Raw genomic sequence first — 23,754 nt, forward strand, 5'->3', positions numbered from 1 at the left:
GCCAGATGATGAGGATGGAGGGATGTGCCGAGCAAACAGTGCTTCTTGTTGCAGCCCTTTGTTCCTTGTTGAAAGTTTGAATGAACTTGTCTGCAGCACTCTGTCCTCTTAATGCCTTATTCAACCCTATAATAATCACAACTGCTTTGTTCCATGTAATGCTGGTACCATCACCCAAAGAAACACAAACAATTGCTTAAATGCCATGCAGACAGGATGGTAACCTGTTGTAGGCTGTGGCTGAGAGCTGGCTATTAATCATAGCATCTGCACTGTCCTGCTCCAGTGAGCTTTTCAGAAAAGTCCCCTGGGCTTTGGGAAAGCTCCTTTGGCTGGATGCACATCTGTTAAGGCAGAATAAAAGAGGACAAGCTTAACAGTTTGTTCCCTTTGACATTTCTGTATATGCAAAGCATCTGTGTGATACCTGGAGCACCAACAAAGTAGGCCAATTGGAGCAATTGGCTGATCACGTAGGAGTGGCTGGAGGACTGTAGCCCTTGGTGTGGTGGGTGTGAGGAGCCAGCATATGCTCTTTGACAGCGAGGGTGTTTGTTCCACAGGCTCGGCGGATCATTGGTGACTTTGGGATCCCCATCTCCATCCTAGTCATGGTGCTGGTGGATTACACCATCACAGACACGTACACACAGGTAGGTACCAGTGCTGCCCCGGAGCCCCTCCTCCTGCACAGGCAGTGATCTGTGCCATACTGTGTCCTGCTCTTGTGCAACTGGGGATTTACATTTCCTGCCTCATTAGTCATAACAGTGCAGAGCAAACAGAAATGCTTCCCTCAACCTTACTCCCACACTGAAGGGAGGCTCTGAGGGTCTGTCTGAGATGGAAACCAGAGTTATAGGGGCTGCAGTGCTCCAGAACCTCTCTGATGTTCCTGCTGTTAGTAGAGGAGGTTTTAGAGAAGAGAGAGAACCAGAACAGCTAATTCCCTGTTTGTAACTCTGAAACCTTGTATTTGATCATCAAGACATAGCCAGTTTATTCACACTGAAAAGGGTGCCATAAAACAGTTTCTGCAGTGTACTCAGTCACATGTTTAGTACTTATATGTGTATGCTCTCCTTGTCTATAGACTACTAAATATTTTGATTGTTTCTTCTCAAACACAACAATCTCTTTCCCAGCTTATGCACAAACTTAAGTGTTATCGAACATACCCATCCCACAGATTCCCCCCCCCCCCTTTTTTTACTAGATGCACTATTAAATTTTTTTGTTTTGGTATTTATTACAGCTACCATTAGGGAGAGGGTGAAAGGCAGTTCCTGTTTGGTTTGCCATGCAAGGTTTTATAAAGGCAGCCCAAGGCTTCATGGATTCCAAGTGTATTCCTAGTCATTTAAATCTCAATGTAAAAGCTGGTTTTATCAGACAATAGTAAAATCATACGCTTTGTTAGATCTTTTTCATACCCCTCTATGCTTCTACAGTCAATATCAAAAGCATTATCATTTCAGTATTAACTCAGCATATGTATAAAGCTTCCTGAGAAAACAGTACTTAGTTACACAGCTTAGCTCAAGTACAAGCATTCCAGAAATATTATTCATGCTTATGCTGATTAACATAAATGCAAATCATAAACTCTCACTGCAGTGTTCATGCAGACAGATAGCACAAGCTGCTGTAGAGCTTTACAGAGGCAAGAGTTTAAGTGCTGGTGAACACAGGGCTGGGCCCACAGATAGATAGGAGTCTGTGTGGTCTCTAATGGGAGCACAAACTCGATGTGCCCTCTGGACATACTAAGAGTGAGGTCATTTCCAGAGAATGTGGTCAGTTCCGGGGCCCACACTGCAAAAATAATACTGAAAAATGTCTCAGAAAAGGCTTAGTGTTTGGAAAACCATCTCAGAGGCGAGTTACCAGTCCAAGATGCTTGGTTTATCCAAGCAGAGGTCAAGGAGCATTTTAAACATGATCTGCAAGCCCTGACGTGCGGGTGAGGTTCCTGAGAGAAGACAGATACTGGTCTCTTGGACAAAACCCAAGCGAATTCCAGAAGCTGAAAGAGGAAATGAGACAGGCAGCTGTTAGAAATAGGGGACATGGGATTTTTTACACTGAAGTGGATAACCCATGAGAAACCTTGAGTCAGGGTGGTGTCCCATCACTAGAGGTGTTCAGACCAGGGTGTCCAGGAGGATCAAGGCTAGTGGGCATGTATGTATTGATGAATAACTGCTTGGTTTTGTGGCTACACCATCAGAAGCTGAATGTCCCATCTGGCCTGTCGGTCACATCTCCTCACAAACGTGGATGGTTCATTCACCCCATGGGCAGCAGTGGGACCTTTCCATTGTGGATGATGTTTGCCTCTGCCATCCCTGCCCTCCTGGTCTTCATCCTTATCTTCATGGAGACACAGATCACTACGTGAGTACTTCCCCTGCCAACACGCACCATCGCTAACCTTCGGGCAGGCAAGGCTGGGATGGCCACTAGTGCCACTAGCATGGAAACGCACCCAGCATCCCAATGGGATAGCCAAGGCAGGGTCCTGCCTGTTTCAGGCTGTACCTTCTTGGGTTCTCCTATCATCTCTCAACTCCCCCTGTGATATGATGTGATGGAGATCTGCCTCAGCCAAGCACAGGAGGAAACCTCTAAATTGAGATTGGCTTCTTCCATTCCTATGCCTGGCCATGTCCTTGTCCCCATGTGTGCCCTGTTTAGGGAGTGAATGTTGTCCCCAGCTTTAGTGCTGTCCCTGGGCCCTGACACTTCCTGTGATGCAGTTGTGCCTGGCTGACACAGGCTCTTTTTCCTCAGGCTGATTGTGAGCAAGAAGGAGAGGAAGCTGTTGAAAGGCTCTGGCTTCCACCTGGACCTGCTGCTCATTGGCACTATGGGGGGGCTTTGTGCACTCTTTGGACTGCCCTGGTTGACCGCAGCAACAGTGCGCTCTGTCACCCACGTCAATGCTTTGACGGTCATGAGCAAGGCCATCGCACCAGGAGAGAAGCCCAAAATCGAGGAGGTGAAGGAGCAGCGTGTGACAGGAGTGCTTATTGCCGCCCTTGTCGGTAAGCCTTTTGTTTGTGTGAAGTGGGAGGGTCAGGGCTGCCCACTCAGATCTCATCATGCTGGTGTACCTACCCTACTTGCAGGGAGTGCTCCCACATACGCTCACTGCAGCTCTCCCAACACTGGTCTTTCCCCAGCCAGTGCCCTCTTGAACTTTTGCTCCCCAGGAGGTGGGAGGGGGCTGGGGGCAGAGGGGCTGGCATGGGATAAGCTGTGCTCTGAGCTCTATCTCTGCAGGCCTGTCCATTGTGATGGGGAACATGCTGCGGCAGATCCCGCTGGCTGTGCTCTTTGGCATCTTTCTCTACATGGGGGTTACATCTCTCACGGGCATCCAGCTCTATGAGCGATTGCTTCTGATCTTCATGCCATCCAAGCACCACCCCGACCACATCTATGTTGTTAAGGTAAGTGAAGACAAGCTGCAGGAGGGCAGGGGAGGAAGAGGCAGGCAAGGGAGGATGGTGCCTTCTTGGTGATGCTAGCTTTGATGACCCCTTGGTGATCCATGTGGGAGAATGTGTTCTTAGACTGAATTTACCTCCCTAGGTAAAGACGTGGAGGATGAATCTCTTCACCTGCATTCAACTGGCCTGCATTGTGCTGCTCTGGGTGGTGAAATCTACGGTGGCATCTCTGGCCTTTCCCTTCGTTCTGATCATGACAGTGCCATTGCGACGCTTTGTGCTGCCCCGCTTCTTCCATGACAGGGAGCTCAAAGCCGTAAGCAGACAGCTGTCCTTACAGTCTAGCTCAGAGTGCTGTTGTGAGGTTGAGGAGATTGGGCAGATCAAAAGGCTCGGAGATCCATGGCCACCAAAACTTTGCCTTTCCCTGCTGTATCTGATGGTCTGAGATGGCTGATGGCTTCCTCTGAGTTTGTAGCCCTGAAAATAGAATATGGGATGGGTGGGCAGCCTAGAAGGAGACGGAGAATCCTGCCACACAGATACCTGGAGTCAAGGTTTGCTTTTCCATCCTTCCCCCCACTTGTGGCTATTTCTGCACGGAGACAGCAGCAAGGGCAGCCCAGCAGCACACCATCTATTTGGCAGAGGAGCACTTAATCACAGTACCAGGGTGCTGGCAGCTCCTTGGGTGCTGGCAGCTCCTCAGGTGTTGCCTCCTGAGCTCCTGTTGGAGAGCGGTCTGGAGCTGCAGCCAGAAGTACAGTGTGCCTGGGTGCTGCTGGCAGGGGAGGAGCTGCTGTGCTGAAGTGCCCCAGTGCTCATGTGCTGTTAGAATAACAGTGTGTTGGGTTGGGGAAGCATGGGTGGGCATAAGGGGCAGGAAAAAAGGGGCCTGTTGGGAGGGAGGAAACAAGAGCTTTGCTCTTCCTGGAGCTGGTGCAGCCACGTTGCATAGCTCACTGCACACTGTTGGCACAGTGGGCTGCTGTGGCCTTCAGAACCTGCTCTTTGTCTCTCCCTAGTTGGACTCGGAGGATGCAGAGCCGAACTTTGATGAGGATGGCCGGGACGAGTACAATGAGCTGCACATGCCTGTGTGAACTGGAGCCTGCCCTCCCTACACTTGGAACAGGCTGCTCACACTTGCTCATCCCTTCAAGGACTAGCAGGAGACTTGCCACATGTCAAGCAATCTTGTCTGGACCAACAAATGGCTGTTCCATAGCTCCACAGGAGGCAGCCCCATCACTCACTCAGCAGAGGCTGTTTGTCTCTCTCCTCTCGGACCTGGTGGGCTGAGAGGTGCCTCTCACATCCCAAAGCTGTGTGGGTCCAGAGTGCCTGTGGGTCAGGGGGTCTGCCCTGTCCCTTGTGGAGGCAGCCTGTGTTCAGTCTCTGGGTGGTGAAGGGGAGCCATGCCAGCTGGTACCACTGTATCCCACTCCATTTCCATGAAGCTTGGGTGTTGCACCGTGATACATTATTGGGCAGTCACAGGAACAGGCCCAGTGCCGCCTGTGTACGGACAGTGGGCTCCTCACAGGCTGGGTGAGGACACCAGCCTCTGTGCTCAGCTAACAGATGCCTTGCTCCTGTTCCCTGTGTTCTTGCAGCCAAACTGCCATTCCCTGCATCTGAGTCTGGAGCTCCCTGGGAGGCACAGCCAAGCGAGCCCTTAGTGTATGCTCCAGCACAGGGGCAAGGAGAGACCAGTGCTCTTCCCTGCTTGGCACAGCTTCCCCTGTACTGGGGACAGGCCCTGCTGTGTCCTGGCATTTTGCAGATGAGGGGTGCTCTGTGAGTCCTGTCCTCTAGGCTTTCACCTGGAGGTCTCTCTCTCACAGGGCCGCTTTCTGCCCTTGCCCAGCACTCAGGAGGTTAGTTCATTTCCTCATAATTTTCCCAACACTCTTCCCAAAAGGAAAGCAGCACTGGGGGAAGATGAATAGGTACCTTGGAACCTTGGGTGCATGCCCTTTTGCAGGAACAGAGTCCTTTGCTATTCTACACCTCCACAAAGGTTACAAGGGTCCTGATATCCATTTCCCTGTTCTCGAACACAAACCAAATTTAAGAGCTATACAAGAGATGCAGTGTTGGAGCATGAAATAGTCCTGTGGGTTCCCACTCTTCCCCTGTGCAGTGATCACTGGTTCTGGCTCCTCGCAGCCCTGTGTTGAAGTCACAGATCCCCTTGGCCCCATTTCTTCTCCCATGCTGGAGTGACCCTTCATGTCCTTTCCAGCTGGGAAGAAGCAGCATTCAATGTGCCCAGCACTTAGACCCCTTGGGCCTAGCAGGGATGTGTCCTAGGATCTCTGGACCAGCAGCCTCCATTCAGAGCAGGTGGCCGCAGCTAGCAGCTCTGGCACTTGGGCAGCTCTGATGTAGTGCCCTGATGGTAGGAGCCAAAATGGCCTTGTGGAGATGGCTGGGATGCGTGCTCCAACACTGATCAGCCATCAGATTTGGGACAAGTTGCTGCCCTCGTTCCCACTTATTAGCCTGGCTCCTGTGGGAGAAGGTGTGTCCCACACCTCCCTGGGAGGCTGCACAAACACCTACAAAGAGCAAAGCCCCTCCAGCAGCAGGCTCCAGCCCCACCACTGTGCCCACGCAGGGTGTCTGTGTGTCTGTGGCCGTGTGCGTCCTGTCCTCCCTGTGTAGTGTAGGAGGCTGTTGTCGCTGTGCATTGTGACTCCTCTGACTGTAGTGGAAACAGCTACACCAATAAACTTCACAGGAACCACGTCTGGCTCCCTGCCCCCTGGATGAATGGGGGAGATGTAGCAGGCAGAGCTGGTAGGGTGGGTTGGCACCCAGCAAAGGTGTAGCAGGGCTGGGGAGCAGGAAGCAGGGTCTTCTCCCCATTTACCACCAGGATCAGTAAATAGGGGCGTGTTAATTGGGGGTACATTAGGTTGGTTAAAATTCCTTGACCCAAATCTGCTGCTTGCCCACAGCAGCAGCTGGTGAGGGAACAAATCCATTGGGAGCGAGGGCTGTCCCATCATCATCTGCTACCAGCACGGTTGTGGGCTCTGCCGCCACCATTAGTGGCTGCAGGAGGCTGAGCTGGCTGGGCTGGGGACCCCACGCTGCCTGCTGGACTAGCAGTCAGGAGCCCCATGTTTAACTAGGAGCATGTACTTGCAGCCATACACACACACACGCCTGTGCCTGCACGTTCAGCAGCACATGAGCCAGTCTCTTTACCCAGCCTGCAGAAACATGACAAGCAGCTGAGTACAGAGGAAACATCAATAAATGCACTTTCCCTCCATGCTTTCTTCCCAGATGTGAGCCAATCTGGGCAGACAGCCTTCAGTCCTGCCCCAGCACTCTTCCAGGTCCCAGTGAGCTGGCTCCAGCCTGGGGGTAGGTGCTGGTGTTGCTGTGGGGTACAGGATATCACCCTGCTTCCTGCAGTCAGTGTTGCTGGCTGCTCCTGGGGCTGGGTTTGCCTGCTGGTATGGGGTAGGTGGCAGAGGGCAGAGCAGGGCTGGTGGTCATCCTGCTCCGAGGCTGCTCCCTCTGTGGGACAGCCAACTCCCGGCCCCACAGCATCCTCTCCAGGTGCTGGCAGTGCTGCTGAACCTGCAAAAGGAGGCAGAAGGAGCGCTCAGCTCCTGCACATGCAGCACGGTCAGACACAGCCTGGACAGGAGCATTGACACAGAGCCAGACCGCAGCGCTTACCGCATCGATCCTGCGGACAAGGATGGGCCTGACCTCCAGCTCCAGCAGCCAGTCGGCCACCAGGATGCTGCGGTGGTACTCCTCCAGCTCCAGCTGCTTCTGCAGCTCCTCCACTGGGGCAGCTGGAGGTGCACGCCCCCTATGTCCCGCGTACCCGGGTTCCATCCCCTGGCACTGCAGTTGCAGGCGCAGGGCACGGATGCGCCGGGTGACACTGTGGATCTGGGCGTGCAGGGCGGCTGCTCGCTCAGCACGGGGCAGCAGGACCAGCAGCTCCTCCCGGCTCTCCTGCAGCTGGGCCTGCAGTGCCCCAATACTGCTCCCTGCTCCCCAAAGTTGCATTGGGATGGGAGAGTCTGGAGGCCTGGGGTCCTTATTGCTTGGCTGCACAGAGCCTGGAGTTGGGCAGAGCCTGTACCTGCTCCGGTGCAGATGAACCCACTGCCGGGCAAGCTCAGCTGTGGCCAGGCTCTGGTGAAAGATGTCAGGAAGCAGCCGCAGGACCTTCGCCACGGGCCCTGCATTGGCAAAGCCCTGCAGGTCATGCAGGCTGCAGGGGCTGAACACTCGCTCATGGAGAGACCCTCCACGCAGCAGCAGTGCCCAGTTGCGACGGTGCGTGAAGAGGAGCGTGGCCAGGTGTGGGATGGAGACTGGGGGGAGCAGCTCCTCATGCACATACAGATGCTCACACAGCCGGAACACCACCCTCGTGTCAAACCTCTCCTTCGTGGCTCGCAGGTGCTGCAGGTAAGAGCCCAGCCAGCTTACGTAGCCACACACATCAGGGCTTGGTGAACTGGGCAGGTGCTTGGAGAGCTGCTTCAGGTCCTCCCAGCTGTCCAGCCGCCCTGAGGGGCTGTGAGGCAGCACCAGCAGCAGCACTTTGTACAGGGAGTGCAGGTCAAAGCCGTGCTGGCACTGCTGCACGTGCCGCACAAAGGCATCGATTTCACCTTCAAGGGCAGAGTAAAGGGCCTCCATAGGGGCGGAGGGCTGGCAGCTGGGATCAGAGCTCATCTGGAGGGCTGGAGCCGCAGTGATACACCCTGCAGGGGGAGCAGTTGGGTGCCTGTGCCCCAGCCCAGGGGGATGCTCTGGGATGGGACAGATGTCCTCCTGCTCCTTGCAAGTTGCTCAGTTATGTCTACATTCTGACTTGCATCTTCTCCTGCCTCTGCTGCCTATACAAAAGTAAGCTGCCGGCCTTGCTTGTCTGGAGAAATCCTAAAAATAGGAAGTCTGCTCCCCAAATTATTATCCGATTATAAGCCGTATTATTTTAAACCATTGCGTGTTTATAGAAACTATTTGGTTTTCTGTCTTTGCCACCTGTGTCCAAGTACGCTCAAGCTATCTTCTTAGTTAGCAATCAGTCTTCTTAGTTAGCTATGTTTGCTCTCTGCAGCCAGGAGGGGCTGGCACATTTCTGCTGGGAGACAGCGCTGGCAATGCTCGCATGGCTGCACAGATGGGAAGTTAAGAACATCGATGGCCAAGACCAGCTCCATGGCAAATCTGGGGGCCAATGCCACTGACAGGTTTCCCCTTCCCCCATATCTCTGTCTGTCCTTGCCTGAGCCCAGCTGTCTGCTTTCCAGTCCCTCAATCTTTAGAAAAGTAAATTAAAACATCACAACAAGTGAATCACACTTCGCTTGGACTCCACACATTCCTGCCACAGCCACAGCCCCCCCCGCTCTGCCTCTTTACGCCCTCCATACACTGAAATAAGGCACTCACCAGCCCAGGGAAAGGATCTGGGGAAAGGAGAAAGGGCCGAGTCGCAGGCACCTGGACACGGATGCAAACCTCCCTCCCCATGGGAACAGCAGGCTCAGACCTGCCCCAGCCTTACAGAGCTGGTTGCCATCCCCCAGACCTTGCCCGTGACTTTGGGTGCTGGCAGGGTGACAGCTCCCTTCTTGTGCAGCCAGGGACAAAGCAAAGCCGCAGGTGCCTGCTGGAATGGTCTGGCCGGAGTGATGCCTGCAGCTGGCTGATACCCTTCTGAAGCACGAGCTGCACAGCAATGCTGTGTGTGAGCACAGCCCCGCTCACACGCGTGATCTATCAGGATCCACGAGGCTGTTTGTAACGGAGCCATCTGTGAGCTCATGGCGCACACACCATTAATAGCAAGGTCTGGGTCAAACAAAAGCAGGGCGGGCGTAATGGGAGAGGAAATTAGGTGGATGTGCTCGGCTGGCCTCATCCCCGTGTGCTCCTACTGTAATTACAGCCCTGAGCAGCTCAGCTCCTCCATTCAGTGATCTCACCACCAGGGCTGCATTTCTCCTAGCCCAGCTGTGCAAACCACGCTTTGGCCTCTCAAAAACGTGCACCAGTGCGATGGGAGCAGGGGCAGGGACCTCAGCCAGGGCATGCAAGAGAATAGCAGGATGGGTGAATAGGACCAGGGGCCCTATCTGCAGGAAGACAGCTGCTTAGGGACTTGGTCTGCCCAGCACTGCCATGGGAGAAGGAGAGGCACAGCTCACACTCCTGGGGTGCAGCCAGGGGAGGTGCCCCCAACACTCTTGTGCTCTCCGGGGGAGCAGGTGCTGCACTGCTCCATGTTGCCCTGTGAGATCCTCTCTAGGCGGCCTTAATCACATTCCTCCGGAGCAGGGACACATCTGGCACGAACATGATCCTGTCCCCAGGGAGCCTGGGCTGATTCCTGCTGCACAGCCCCCAACCGGCAGCTCTTTCATGAGGCTTTGATCATCACCATCCTCACCTTGCTGGGGACAGGGATGGTTCATGGGAAGGAGGAACTGCCCGGCTCTAAAGATCCGCTGGGGTGATGCTGCCAGCCGTGTGCCAGGCCCGTGGCAAAGGGAAGCAGGATGTGCCTGGTGTCCAGAAGGAATTCCTGCCGCTGTGTCCCCGCCGGCTGCCCAGCCAGCAGGAAGCTGACTCACAGCCTGCTGTGCATCCAGCCCTCCTGGTGAGCAGCACCTAGCAGAGACAGGAGTCTGCAGGGGGGCTGCGTGGATGCAGGGAGACGGCTGGGGAGGAACAGCCGATGACAAACTCACGGCCACAGAGGGGACAGTCAAGGACAGCTCTGCGTTGATGTAATCCCCTCCGCTAGCAGGGTAATTGGCCTTGCGGATAGGAGCATTAGATGGGAGATAAGGGCTGGAGCTGAGCGGCTGGCAAAGCTTTGTGCCACGTTTTCCTGAGACAGGGAATGAGGTGCTGACTAAGCTAATCCAGCACCAGGAAGGAACTCAAACGATTCTGTGATTCCATGGTCATGCCTTGGGGGGGGTGGAGGGGGATGGGGCAGGGGGGCCTCTACAGCGAACTGCTGTTGAAGTGAAAGGCATGCTGACAGCCACTGACTTGTTGGGAAAACAGACGGTTCGGAGAACGAAGGTGGACCAGAGTAGTGGGGGCGGTTGGCAAGGGGCAGGTGGGCATCTGCCTGAGTGGGACTGTCCTACGGCAGAGGCTGCACCGTGCCATTCCCATCAGCCTCACCACGTTCCGTGTAACGGACGACATCTGTCTACCCTCAGCGCTGTCCCCACCCGCTGTCCCCTCCGACCCCACGCCCTTCGCGTCCCGCAGAGCCCCGCTCCCCGCCGCTGTGCCCGCTGACCAGACGGGGGGCGGGGGGCGGAGGGCCGGCCGGGCCGCTCCCAGCTGCTTGCGGGGCGGAGCCAACAGCACGGCGCGGTGCCGGCGAGCGGTGCCGGCGGAACGCGGCCAGCCCAGCCCGGCGATGCGGCGTTGAGAGCCTCTCCGTGCCGCCGATGGACGCCTCGCTCCGCCAGGTGGGGGCTCCGGGCGGGCAGGGGCAGGGCTGCGGCGGGGCCGGGGCTCGGCGGGGAGGAGGATGCTGCTCTGACCGTATCGAGGGAGCCCAAGTTTCACTTTTTCTCTGGCTCTCGGGTTTGGTCGCCGAGCGCCGCCCGGTCCCGGTGTGCCGAGGGCCGGCTGTGCGGAGAGAGCCGGAGCCCACGCGATGCTCTGTTCCGGCCGTTCTTGCCGAGGGCTCCTTGCAGGAGCGGGGAGAGGATTTGTCGCATGATAGTCATGGCTGCCCAGATACGCTCGCGTGCTGCTTTAATCCCCTGGAGCGACCGAAGGGTCCGGAGCCTGCCGCTGCCTGCGTGTGCGTGTCACGGCTCGGCTGCCACACGCGGCACGGGGCCAGAGCCCGCTGAGGGATCGGGAAGGCGTGAGGTGATGGGAAGGGAGGGAGCGTCCGCCTCCATCCTCGACCTCGCTGTGCCGCTGCCGGTCACCGTCCTACGGCTGCTCTGCTGGCGCGCCGGTACCCGGCATCGCCGGGCTGCTCTCCTGTGCGTGGGGCATCGCGCCTTCTGTCCTAGCGCACGTGTCCGGCGCCGTGTGTACCCCAGGCCTCCCCGAATCCTCCCTCCTCCTCTCCTCGTCATGCTTCCAGCCCAGCCTGGTGCTGCTTTCGGTCGCGGCATCGTGCAGCCCATGCTGGTCCATGGATCTGTGGGGTGATGGAATCATCCTGGGCTCTGCCGCTGAACCTCGCGTTTGAGACCGGGGCCCTCAGACACCCTCCACCGGCTCCCGTTGGTTTGCAAGCCGTTAAACCCAGCGTCTGCCACCCCCCCTCCCCCTTCCTCTGGGTGCACGGGGAATGGGCAGCCCCTGGGGAGCAGCTAATGGACTGGGGCCGCCCCATCCCCCAGGAAGCAGTGCCCTTATCGGAGCAGCTGTTTGCCCAGATCGGGGAGGGTAGGAGTGGCTGCTCCGGGCTGCACGGCGGGGACTGCCCCCGGGCCGGCACAGCAGTGCCCAGCTCATTGCAGCCATTAACTGATTAACCTGCTGCTCTGGCAGCCCGAGCTGCCTGCATCTAATCAGATGGAGGCCAGGTTTCCCAAAGGGCCATTTCACCAGATTCTTTATGCCCACCCCTCGGTCATGGCCTTTTGCAGCAGAAATAGTCACATCAGGCCTGAATGTGCCTGATGGAAGTGGGAGACAGGAGGGGGCTCAGGTGGCTGGGGCTGGAGAACCAGGACAAGCACGTGTGGGAGAGCCTCGAGCTTTGCTTTGCAGGAGGGGCAGTGAAGGCAGGGAATGCTTGGCATGCACTGCACCCCGGCTGCTCTTCCTTCTTCTCCATGGGGGGTTCTTGGTGGGAGGGCAATGCCTGAGCAGAAGGGAGTTGCTCCACCTCTTGCTGCTGCAGCAGGAGCCAAGATTGTCCCAAGGGATGCATGTCATCCTTCACAGTGAGCAGCTTAAAGCCAGCATGCTGCTGGCCTTACTTTAGCAGGCTCCCATCCTGCATTCACAGCATTAAGATAACAGCTCAGCCACACGGTTGGGCTCCAGGGTTAGATGGGGATGCTCTGGGTCTTCTAACTTCCCTATCTCCTTCCTCCCTTGGCATGGTGGAGACCAAGGGAACTCTTTTTCTTTGAAGTTTATCTATGATAATTGTTTTGATGTTGGGCTCAGCCTGCTTCTCCTGGCTGTGTCCATGCAGGGGTCCATGCCCATGTCCCAATGGCTGTGTCCTGCCTGCTGCTGCCCATCCTGTGCCAGACAGGGAGGAGCAGCCCCAGAGGCAAGGGCTGTGGCTGGTGGGTGGTGGTTTCCCTGCATGTCTGGCAGGATGTGGGTGACACAGAGGATGTGACTCGCTCTCCAATATTCCCTGAGGAGCAGGAATGCCATGATTGGGGTTAGAGGGGACACCGCTCCCATCCCATTCCTGACTGTGCCTTGGCTAGAGGGACCAGCAGCGTGGCCGCACATCCATCTGGTCTGCACAAGGTGGGGTTCCTGAAAGGGTAGTGGGTGCAGACATCCTGGAGGATCCTTCCATAGACTTATATGCAGTGAGGAAAATGGTTCGTCTGCCTTTGGTGACACTGAGCACGAGCGATGTGCTGTCTTTCCAGATAACAGTGAGCTGAGTGCCTGTGTGTTAACTACTGTTGGCTTCAGAAAATGCTGTGTTGGAAAGGAGTGGTGCATAGGGCATCATCTTCAGCAGGGGGCTGCTGCGTGGGGGGATTCTCATTGTCCTCCCTCCTCCCCTGAGGACTGCAGGCTACACCACTTTTTCCAATGGCTTCTGTGCAGCTCAGCGAGGTTGTGATCTCTTAGAAAAGAGGATCTTGAGAGACTGGGAAGGGAAGGAGAAATGCTGACAATTGTGTAGGTAATGCTCAAGGTCAGTGGGAGAATGTGACACAGAGCAACCCCTCTCTATTCAGTTGCTCTGAGTGGCTGAGCAAAAAGAAGTATTGCTGCCCAAGGGCAGTGACCCATGAGTGTTCCAGGCTCTTGAGATCCTCTTTTCTAGGAGGTCTCCGTATTCCTGCTGAGCTACATAGAGAGGCCATCAGGGAAAGTATGGACCCTATGTGCAGAATCCCCCCCCCCCCCCCAGATGCATGTTCCCAACATAGCCCAGAGCTACAGAGGTGGGTGAAAGGCCCCCTGCAGATACAGGGCTGAGGTCTTTGGTGAGGAGGTGGAAATCAGGGCTCTGGGGCTAGGACTGGGCTGTGCGTTAGCCCTGTTACCTTCGTATTGAGTCAGGGATGGGGATTTGGCTGAATCACGCTTTCTGGAAAGTCTTCTTTCTGAAGGATCCCCCGCTTTTTGCAGTGTCTCCAAGTGGTTACACAACCCTGCTTTAAAATAAATCCTGTTACATTTCTGAAGTGCCTGGCAGACACATCCGCCTTTGGGTCCTGCTTTCCTTCTGCTGGGTGAGAGCTGTTCCATCCCAAGTAGCTGCCTGTGGACCCATGCTGGGCCTGTGCTGCTCTCCTCCCAGTGCTGTTGGTGTCTGGGCCAGATAGGGCAGCGCTGGCTAATCAACCTAACGAAGTTAGCATTTTCAGCAGCCCTTTTGCATTACAAGGGATCTTTCTGAATAGCAGAAATGACCAAGCCTTTTACATTTGCTCTGTAAGCCTTCTTTATCACACCTCAAAGCATGAGTAAACAGGAAACTTCCTTGCTCCTGTTTATCCATCTGAGACACGCATCAGCTCTGGTTGCAACCAAATGTCCTGGGAGCTTCAGCTTTGCAGTCCTGTTGGGTCTGTGATTTCCAGAAGAAATTCCTCTCTTTGAAGTGTTCCTTGCATTCCTGAATCAGTTTGGCTGTATGTTAATCCCATTTTGTCCAAACAAGCCTGGAATCCATGGCCTCACCCTCATGGACGCTCACTGCTCTACCAGCTGTTGGCATTATCAGCGCTGCTTTTGATTTTCCGTCCTTGCAGAGAACACAGAGTAATACTGACCCCATCGCTGCAGAGAGCTGCCAGAAACTCCTTCACTTAGTACCACCCCATCTGCCCCTTATGTTTGTGCATTAATTGAAGAACGTAGCAGTCCAGTTGACTGGACATCTTTCCTCACATTGACCAGTGCTGTACGATTGAAGCTGGACTACCTTGAAGTTCAAATGGCTGAGGGCAAAAAACCCTCTTTATTTCCCCACAGGCTGTTACACTGTGCAGCGCGTGGTTGCTTGGGATAACCCTGGAGAGTCCTCAGTGAGGCTCTGACCCTTCAGTCTCTTGGAATTTCCTCTGCGCTTCCAGGCTTATCAGAAATGAGTATCAGCTGGTGAGGGACTTGATGGGAACGCTCGGACCTGTTGATTTTTAAAATGCTTCACATCCTTTCCATTCATCAGTATATGAGAAAGTTCAGCAGCATCTCAGTGTGATGCAAAGGGGATACTTTCCAGGAATGTTTATTAAAAACTTGTGCATGCCTCCATTGTTATTCACAATGCTGCCATCCCCAGCTGGTAATAGGATGCTGCTAACAGCATGTCTTTTTCCCCAGTGATTTCGAAAGAGAAAATAGTGAAGCATGAACTCTGCTGGCTTTACTGTTTTCCAGCCTATTAACTTTTGAGGACTGTTTCCCCTTTTTCCTCTTTCACTGTTGCTTCAGAAGGGCTGAAAGTGCATCCTAGGACAGAGGTGCTCCACTTGTGTTCTTAGTGGTGTTTGAGGCAAGGACACTCAGGGCGAGCAAAAACCAGGAACGTGTCTCATATGAGGAGTTTGAAACACTCGAGATTTCTTTATTAGTGACATGACAAATAGGGGAAGACATGGCAAAAGAGCAGAAGGTAATGGATGAGACAGAGGGGGTGGATTGGAATTCTCTGTTCCTCCACCTCTGTCCAAGGAAAGGAGGGATTATTTTGCTTCGTATGAATGAGGGGGATTAAAAAGCGTGCTTTCCTATCTAATGTGGAACTAGAAGGCACAGCTCCACATGGCATGGAATTACTGAAGTCAAGGATTTGTGAGATGCAAAAGGGTATAGGTTGTGTGGGACCTGCCATACTGTGTATTAATTAGCAAAAGGGAGACGTCACTCAAAGCAATGTCCAACTAGAGGCAGGGAAAGCTCTTGCTCAGCTGGGAGCACCTAATTGGTCAGTAAGAACTTGGTGGGGACTGGGGAGCACCTGCCAAGAAGCTGGGAAGGGTGCACACTGGCTCCCTTCTCTGTGCATCTTGTGCCCATAGCAAAGGGTTTTGCTCTCCCCAGCTGCACTGTGATGGCTGCTGCCATGTTCCCATCTCTCGTTGCCCCAGGTCTCCTGAGCCACCAAGCCCTGCTCCTGCTGGTCAGCCCTAACATAGGGACTGGCCCTGTGACTTCATCTCGAGCTGACACCAGAAACACCCCAGGGTTCCTTTGCTCCCTCCCATATGGATCTAGGGTGTCACAGACTCCCCCTCCCCATTAATCTCGTATCCATTAGCTAAGTCTCTCCATATCTATCCTATCACTTATTCATGATCATCCAGATCAATCTGTTGAGAAGTGCATTTATTGAAACCTGAGCTTGGCTTTCTCTGGATTACACAGGCCCTTAAGCCCCATTGCTGCTGCCTGGTGTACCACCATGAAGCCCACTGAGGCCAGGAAGAGAGCTGGCTTAGCACAGTGCAGCTTCCAAGCCTGGGAGCGTATGGATTCACCATCCTCAAGACAGAGGCGTGTATATACACTGCAGTACGTGTGCAGCACCCGCACTGACTTTGAGTCTCAGTGTGGTGATTGGAGGTGGTTGCCCAAACCAGGGTGCTGCCAGGGTCTCTCATAGCATTGTATTTGCAGGTGGGTCTGTTGTCCGAGTGACTTGCTTGTGGCACAGAAGCTCTGGCACATCAGGACTTTGTTCTCTCAGTAGCAGCTGTTGCTTCATTTTTATTAAAAAATAATTTAAAAAAAATAAAATAAAAAGGAACTGGGAAGAAAAGAGTGATTCTTGTTACAGAAGGAACTCGAGGGCTTTTCCCATGGAAGCTCAGTCTTACTGTCTGGCAGTCCTTAAGTTTTCTGCTCAATTTAATCCTTTCAATGGATCAATGTGAGGCATGGTTGGTGTTGGTGTGAGGGCAGCCTCTCCAGTGTCACCATCTGCTTCTGTATTTAGTCAGGGTGCCTTGGGGAATGTCATGTTTAGAAAAAAAAAAGGGTTGATTGCAGGAAATGGGGGCAATGCTGGGCAGAAGTTAGGATAATTTACTCCGTGGTTCCTATTCTGAACGTCTCATTGCTGTCTGGAAACAGTGTAAATGAGTGCAAGTCTACTGGGCAGAGTTAATTGCTGATGTGAAAACAACTGCAACCTTGAAGTAAACTGAAGTAAGTTCTGGATGGCAGAAATGCTGCAGTGCTGGGGAGTTCCATCACGTTGCCTCCTGCTCTTGGCAGCACACAGGAGAAAGATCTCCAAAAGCACATGGTGAATGGTACACTGTAGTGCAGTACGGTGCATTAGGAGGCCTTCTTTCATCTTGCTTTCTGCTGGGAACTCCGGGAACAACTTCACAGTTTTTTGATGTCGACTTCTTGCTCTTGACACTGTGATGATAGCTGAGAACTTTTGGTGCAAAAGGTCTCACTAACACTTGTTGCTGTTAACACATTGGTGCAGAATCTGTGTACAGTTTGGGAAATGGATGATTTCTGCTCAACCGTGTTTTGCCCACGTGTCTTAGGGCATTTCAGTGGGAAATCTGCAGAATGCTGCAGCAAAGTTAGAATTAAGTCAGTTTGCTTCATGTCATTCAAAGCAGCTTCTTTATCGGGAGGGCTGGAGGTTGTTGGCCAATATGTATGTCATCTACAGAAAGGATAATCCAGGCTACCAAAATGAAGGACAAGGAACTATTGTTCCACATTCTGCCTAATGTAATATAGAAATACTGTATCAAATCTCTTCTAACATAACGAGCCTGTAAAAAGCTAATGGTGCTGACATGTGTAGGAAGAATGTAAAGGCTTCGACAATCAATATCTTAGGGATAGAAAACAAATCAGGAAGAATGTAGGTTTGTGAATCGGTGAAAAAGTCCTTAATATTAGTGAACAGTTGAGCACAATGGCTTTTTTGGAATACCTAGCAAAGCAGAATTTGTGTTTTCTATGGGAAGGCGCAGGGCAGATTGGTTTGCAGTAACCAAAGCGCTGGTTGTTATGCTTAAGTCTGCATGACGCAGGCCATGGTTGGCAAGCAGGACGAGCTGACCCAGCAGGCTGATCACCCCAATGCTTCTGTAGAAATGCTGAGATCTGCTTGCTCCGTCCCTCCCCTTTGGGATTCAACTGGTTTTTATTTTGGTAGAAGCGTGATGTGGGCAGGTCATGTTGCATCTGAAGGTCAGTGAGGATCCGCACCGCTCTGTAGGTGACAGATGTTTCGGTAAACCCATTTATTGCCTTTTTTTAGGTGCTGACTGGCTGCATCCTTGCACAACACCATCGTGGCATGATTCTGCAGAAAGCTCTATCAAAACTAAACTAATTTTGGTCTGCATGACTTAGCCCAAGAACACAAACAAAGTTTAAGACCATTTGCATGGTGATAGAGCGACTTGTGGACACAGGGCACTGATGTTTAGCAGAAGGCCATGGATAGCTGCCTTGGCCATACTCCTGTGTAACTGGAAAGTCTGATTGCTGTTCACATCTTAACCCCTTTCCTCATCCCACTTGCACATCCTTCCCTGTGATACGGCTTGGGTTTCTGTATTGAAGTTTGGAAACACCTGGCTGAGAATCACCCTCAGCTGGGCACAAGTATGTGTTGCCAGAGGTCTACTGCTGGGAGATGCTGAGCCACGTAAGGACCATCATATATGTGTCTGGGAAACACTCACATCATGTCCCTTACCCAAGGAAACTCTTGCAAGAGAGGAAAGCAGAAAGCTCTGTGAAGTCTGCTTAGCGTTGGCTGATTTCTGAAAGCACTTTGACCTAAGTGGTGTGTGGGTGTATGAAACTGTAAACATGCTCTATTTACATTTTCTCTTATTATTATTATTATAGCATGACATTTGATGACTAGCTGCTCTAAGTTTGAAAATGTTTAGACAGTTTAACCCACTATTCTATTTCTATTTTTCCTAAAGATTGATGTTTCCTCCAGCTGCCCATGGGTGTTGGCACCCTGTGTGCGAATCCTGCCAGCTTCAGTTCTTTCTAATGGGAGGTTTTCTGTTTTTCTGCAGGGTGCCAGGGTATGGCTGTGGGAGCAGGACCAGCTGCAGCCATGCACTGTTGGCCTGTGTGCCGATGGAAACGTGCGTTTCACCTCCGATTATGGCACCGTAAGTGGAAATTTGCACAAGGCTGTATGCTGTGCCTATGCAGGAAGAGCAACTGGTGGCCATTCGTGGTGGCTTTCTCTATTCATTGCTTTCTGTGAGAGCTGTCCTGTGTGTTTCCTTTGCCTGCCCTCTTAATTGCTTGGTAACTGACTGGGCTATCTTGCCCCTAGTGAAAGCTCAAATGAAAACATCTCCATTTTGGTTTGGATTGGATGGGCCAATTGATCCCTAAATGTCGTGTCCTCACTCTCTGGCCCTGCCTCACTGCAGCTCTGAGGTAGGATGTCCAGTATTATACCACAGAGCTTTTGCCATTTGTTGTTATTTCCTTAAAAACATCTCGAGCACCAAATCCATCAGAAATGTGACTTCCTGGAAGGAAAGGAGGAGCCGACGCTTATGAAACACAAGAGATTGGAAAACACATTTGAAAGGGACCAGCACAGTGCTTTATGGATAAACACAACTGAGATATTGAGAGGGATATTTGTTTGTGTACTCCTTGCACTCAATGGACAGATTTGGGGTTGAGGAGGAAACCTTCCTCTCCTGCTCAGCCTGGCCTGGTTGGCAGTGCTTACCTTGGGTTGTCTGCTGGCCAGGTTTCACTTTATTCCTGATCACTGTGGGGACTTGGAGCGAGTCCTGGTCATTTTGTTTTGACTGTGGGCTCGAACTGAGACAAAATCAATTCATCACTGGAGAGAAAGTGGAAATCTTTGGCTGGGTTGTGAAGTGCTTGTGTAGTAATTTGATGGCTGGCTTGTAGTTAGAAAACAAAAAGCTGATATTTTCTTCCCAAATTAATAAAGATCTTGTTAATGCCTATAATGTTCCCTTTTAAACATCAGCTGCTGTTGGAAAAGAGGGATTCCAGGGGCATCTCTGCTGACAGATCAATTTGTCTGTGCTTTCTCTCTTGCTTCAGGCAAATTCATCCAGAGAAGTCAACTCAGCCATGCAGACCACAAGCCAGTCCATCCCCACCATGTGCAGAGCTGGGGAGGGGGGAATATCCGGGTTGCTGGAAGGGTCTGGAACTAAGCAGTGGGAAAATGAGGGTCTCCTCGCTAGCATGGCTGGAGATGGGCAGGGGCTTGGATCAGATTCTTCTTTAGATGGGCATGATGTATAACACCAGCCAAGAGCCTCAGGACAGGGTTAATAGATGATGATCTAATCCTGCTAATCATTTAGCCTTGCATTCAGGGCCAGTTTCTCTTCAGGTTCCCATTTTCTCCTGTGTTGTCTACAGGAGGAAGTAAACAGGCTCTGACCCATCACACAGTTATTTTTCATACACAACAACCTTTTGGCACAGGTACTCTAAGTGCCCAGGGTCTTCTGGGAATCGTGCACTCAGCTTTTTTTCCCAGACATCTTTTTTATTGTTTCTTGTCTGGCCCAATGGCCACAATTGCTGACAGTGCGATGGTAAGTGGGTAATTGCCAGGGAGATGCAAGGGAAGATCACATCATACAGTTTTGGGCTTGCTCCCTTCCAAGATTTGTCTGAGTCAGCAGAGGGAAGAGAGGCAGGGGTTTGCTGACTCATGGGTTGAGAGTGCTATGGTGGCTTTGCTCCTGATGGTCCAGTTCACATCGTACCTTTGCAGCTCATATTCTGAATTTAGGTGTCCTGTTCTCCCATCCTGCTTCCTGGTGAGGTCTCTGCCCCTTGGGTACAGGCCTAGCTCCATGAGGATGATGCTGTGAGGGGGCAGGGTGACCTCATTCTGTCTGCAGCTTCCAGCTGCCTGGCTGCCCTTCTGCAGCAGCTGCAGCAGCCTGCAAGGAGCAGGCGGGAGAAAGCAGTTAGATCAGTGCTATGGATGGTGTGCTTATTCTCCAGGGGATCTGTAGGGTTCCTTGATGGCATGTGGGGAAGCTGACAAGCAGGGGTGAAGATAAAACGATGCCCCAGAAGGGAAGAAATAGCCCATTTTCTTTGCAAGGGTTACGACAGCCTGCCTGCATGAAGTATCTCATTCGTCTATCTTGGGTTTTGCCATCTAATGCAGCCTGAGATGCTGGGTGGGAGATGGTACACAGCTGAATCTGAGAGTGGGAAGCAACTGAAATAGCATTTGTGAAATGCCAGCATCATGCCTGAGGAGGAGGAAAGGAGGACAGGGATTTGGCTATGGTGGAGGGGAACAGCAGTTTCATCTAAGTTGTGTGCAGGGAGGTGAGGAGGATGACCCGATAGCTGAAGTAAGGGCTACTGAGGAGGAGGAAGCTCCAGCAGGAAGATGGTTGCAGCAAATGAGGCAGGAAGAGTGTGTAGATAGAGGAGAGGACGCTTCAGAGCAGTGATAGAGGTTAATAGGTGTCACTTTGAAAGCTGCATCAAATGCGTACATGCCAGCATGTGCACGGGAGATCTCTACTTTGGCTTCTCAACTGCTTTGACTTCCTTTACCCTTGACACAGCCACCAGACACCAGTCTGCTCCAGGGCAAAACCTGAAATGTGAACAAGCTTTGCCTACACCATGCTGCAGTCAGAGATGTGATCCCACCTGTGCTTCTGTGCACGGCTGCTCCTGGTCTGCTGGGAATAGCTGCCACTATCGCTCACGCAGAGCACTGTGTACAATACCTGTCCAGGTGGTGCCCTGCTCTGGCCAAGGGGACTTCATTAACAGCCAGGTAGCCCTGCATTGACCTGTCCTGACTGTACTGAAGGTGAGGGACAATTCTGTAGCAAAGGCAGGGAGTGTGCTATGTGGGTTGTGGCCAAGGAGCCCCAGTAGGTAGGAACAAGAATGGAGGAACTGCTATAAAAATAGGGAACGGATCTGTGCCTTATTCATTTCCTTTTCCAGTGCTGAATATAAAGAAAAGCACTTGTTTCTGTAGGAAATCAGACTTGTATGCCCAGGTGACATGCTCTTATTTGTCCTTATTCCTGTTCCTCCAGGTGTTCCAGTACCCCAAGTCCTCCCTTTCCATAGAAAAAGTCTTGCCTATGCACCAGAGCAGCATCGATGGGGTAGAGGACATGTCCATGCTGGGAGACCTGCACGAAGCTGCCATCCTGCTCAACCTGCACCAGCGCTACCAGCAGGGTAACATCTATGTAAGTGCTGAGCTGGGCCATGGCTCTGCTGGCTGACAAGCGTTGTTTGTCTTTGGAGCTGCCACTTTGCCTGGGAAACACTGAATTAAGCATTGTTTCCTGAGCATTGTTTCATGTGGATAATAAGAGATGTTTTTTTCTGCTTTTGCCTTGCTAGCTCCATCAGCCCTATGAGATCCTTTCCCTACTGTAGGGGCCTCTCTGCCTATATAGAACTCCCAAAATGTGACCTTCACCTATAGGATTTTGTATCCACCACAAACATCAGTCACTTACTAGCTGGCACTCGTGTTGCCCAGATTCCCTGTTGTTGCTGTTCAGGGCTTATAAATGGCCAAGTAGACAGGAAAGTACAACAGGCTGTTGCTGTGTATCGCTCCTGAAGTCAGCTAGGAAAGCATGCCTGTTGCCTACTTTCCTGCTTTTACAAGCGGTTGTGCTTTTTTGAGTTGCTCTGCTCCCCTTGCACAGCAGCGTACCAGCACATCTCATGATTTCCCTCTTGGCTCCAAGGAAGGAGGCAGGCATCAGGGGAGGGAAGTAAGAGGGAGAGAGCTCTAGGATGAGGCTGCTGGTGGCAGCATGCTCTGCTTAGGCTGAATGTTGTGAAGACCGCCTTGGGCTGCTTTACCCCTACCTCGCCTGTCCATCCTCTGTGTGTACTCAGAATTTTTCAGACTATGACAGGAAAAATGTAAATCTATGTTGCATAGCAACTGTTCCTAAGGCAACCGAACTGTATGCACCTGTATTCTAGGAAATGATCAATAAAGTGACCTGGTTTCTGAAGCACCTCCTGCACTGGGATGAGCAGGATGAAGTGCCCTTCTCACCCTGCCTGGCACCACACTTCTGCCTCTGACTGTGTCACCACAGCCCTGTCCCTCTGCTCCTCATTGGCACAAGCTCTGTGCCTCCTCCAGCCATATGGAAAGGTGTTAATGTTCGGACGTGGTGTCATTTCTTGCCTGCACACAGTGTGTATTTAGTATGTTCCTAGTTCACAGTTAGAATGTAGTAGGCCAAGGTCACAGGTGAATCTGTACTGAGAAAGAAAAAACAGATCAGGAAAGTGTGCTGTACAACTTTCTCAGTGCTTTCCCTTTGGCTCCCACTTGTCTTGCCAAAGGTCATCTGCTCTCTCATTGCTTCTGTCACCAGTGAACTGTATTTCTGCCTGTTGTCCACTTATGTGGGTACTGCTGGTAATGCAATAAGACCTAGGTGATGGTTTGTCCCTGGTGATCTGTGTTGCTGCTTTACTACATAACTCTTAAATAGTTTGGTGACTACTGCAACTTATTAATCTGGCTTCGGGCTTCAAAGCTTACCATTACAGTATAACAGTGAGAAAGCATGTGCCTTTCTCATCACCAAATGTTCCACTTAGAGCTTCTCCAATGGATGCATGCAAATCCTTTTATCTGTATGTGATGACTGGTGGTTCATGGTTTGGCAGTAATACTAAACAGCACTCCAAGGGTTTCATCTGATACCCTACTGCGAATGGCTGCTCCTGGAGTGGAGCAGCAGCCCTGTGAAGGAGGCCCCCACCCCAGCAGCAGGATTTAAGCTGGACATTGACCACGTTGTGGATTCATTGCTAGGAGAGAGATAGCACCCTTGCTCTGGGCTGCAGCTCTGTATATAACTGGATTTGAGCTGGTTGGCTGAACTGAAAACCAGAATGAATTTCCTTCTGACTTCACAAAAGAAAATGTTTGAAACTGGTTAAATTGGCTTCAGGTATTTTATTTTAAACCTTACAAACTCTTTTCTTAAATGGAAGTATTTTCAAATGAAATATTTTCAAAACAAAGTGTTTAGAAAATGTCACAATATTTTGACTTGAAATCCTTGAGCTTCAGCTGTCAGTCTCGATTTGCTTTTACCGTGTA

At 52.1% G+C, this 23,754-nt stretch overlaps 2 protein-coding genes across 4 annotated transcripts in view; both read left to right on the top strand.

The window, feature by feature from the left end:
• Window positions 1-6,207, top strand: part of SLC4A3 (solute carrier family 4 member 3) — a 29,841-nt gene extending 23,634 nt beyond the window's left edge. Inside the window, exons 18-23 of the mRNA XM_072341045.1 lie at window positions 564-653; window positions 2,231-2,397; window positions 2,794-3,047; window positions 3,286-3,455; window positions 3,598-3,771; window positions 4,481-6,207. Coding sequence (XP_072197146.1) covers window positions 564-653; window positions 2,231-2,397; window positions 2,794-3,047; window positions 3,286-3,455; window positions 3,598-3,771; window positions 4,481-4,558 — 933 coding nt within the window. The 3' untranslated portion in view covers window positions 4,559-6,207. The remainder of the gene's footprint in view (window positions 1-563; window positions 654-2,230; window positions 2,398-2,793; window positions 3,048-3,285; window positions 3,456-3,597; window positions 3,772-4,480) is intronic.
• A 4,620-nt stretch (window positions 6,208-10,827) lies between these two features.
• LOC140254740 (unconventional myosin-X-like) overlaps window positions 10,828-23,754 on the top strand; it is a 65,013-nt gene continuing 52,086 nt past the window's right edge. For all 3 annotated transcript variants that reach the window (XR_011904297.1, XM_072341707.1, XM_072341708.1), the window contains exons 1-3: window positions 10,828-10,945; window positions 18,677-18,775; window positions 21,698-21,856. Coding sequence is in view for 2 of the 3 variants with exons in the window: in XM_072341707.1 (XP_072197808.1) it covers window positions 10,925-10,945; window positions 18,677-18,775; window positions 21,698-21,856 (279 nt within the window). In the remaining variant the exon portion in view is untranslated. The remainder of the gene's footprint in view (window positions 10,946-18,676; window positions 18,776-21,697; window positions 21,857-23,754) is intronic.

The sequence above is a fragment of the Excalfactoria chinensis genome, chromosome 7 (genome assembly GCF_039878825.1).
Source record: "Excalfactoria chinensis isolate bCotChi1 chromosome 7, bCotChi1.hap2, whole genome shotgun sequence".
Lineage (NCBI taxonomy): Eukaryota > Metazoa > Chordata > Aves > Galliformes > Phasianidae > Excalfactoria > Excalfactoria chinensis.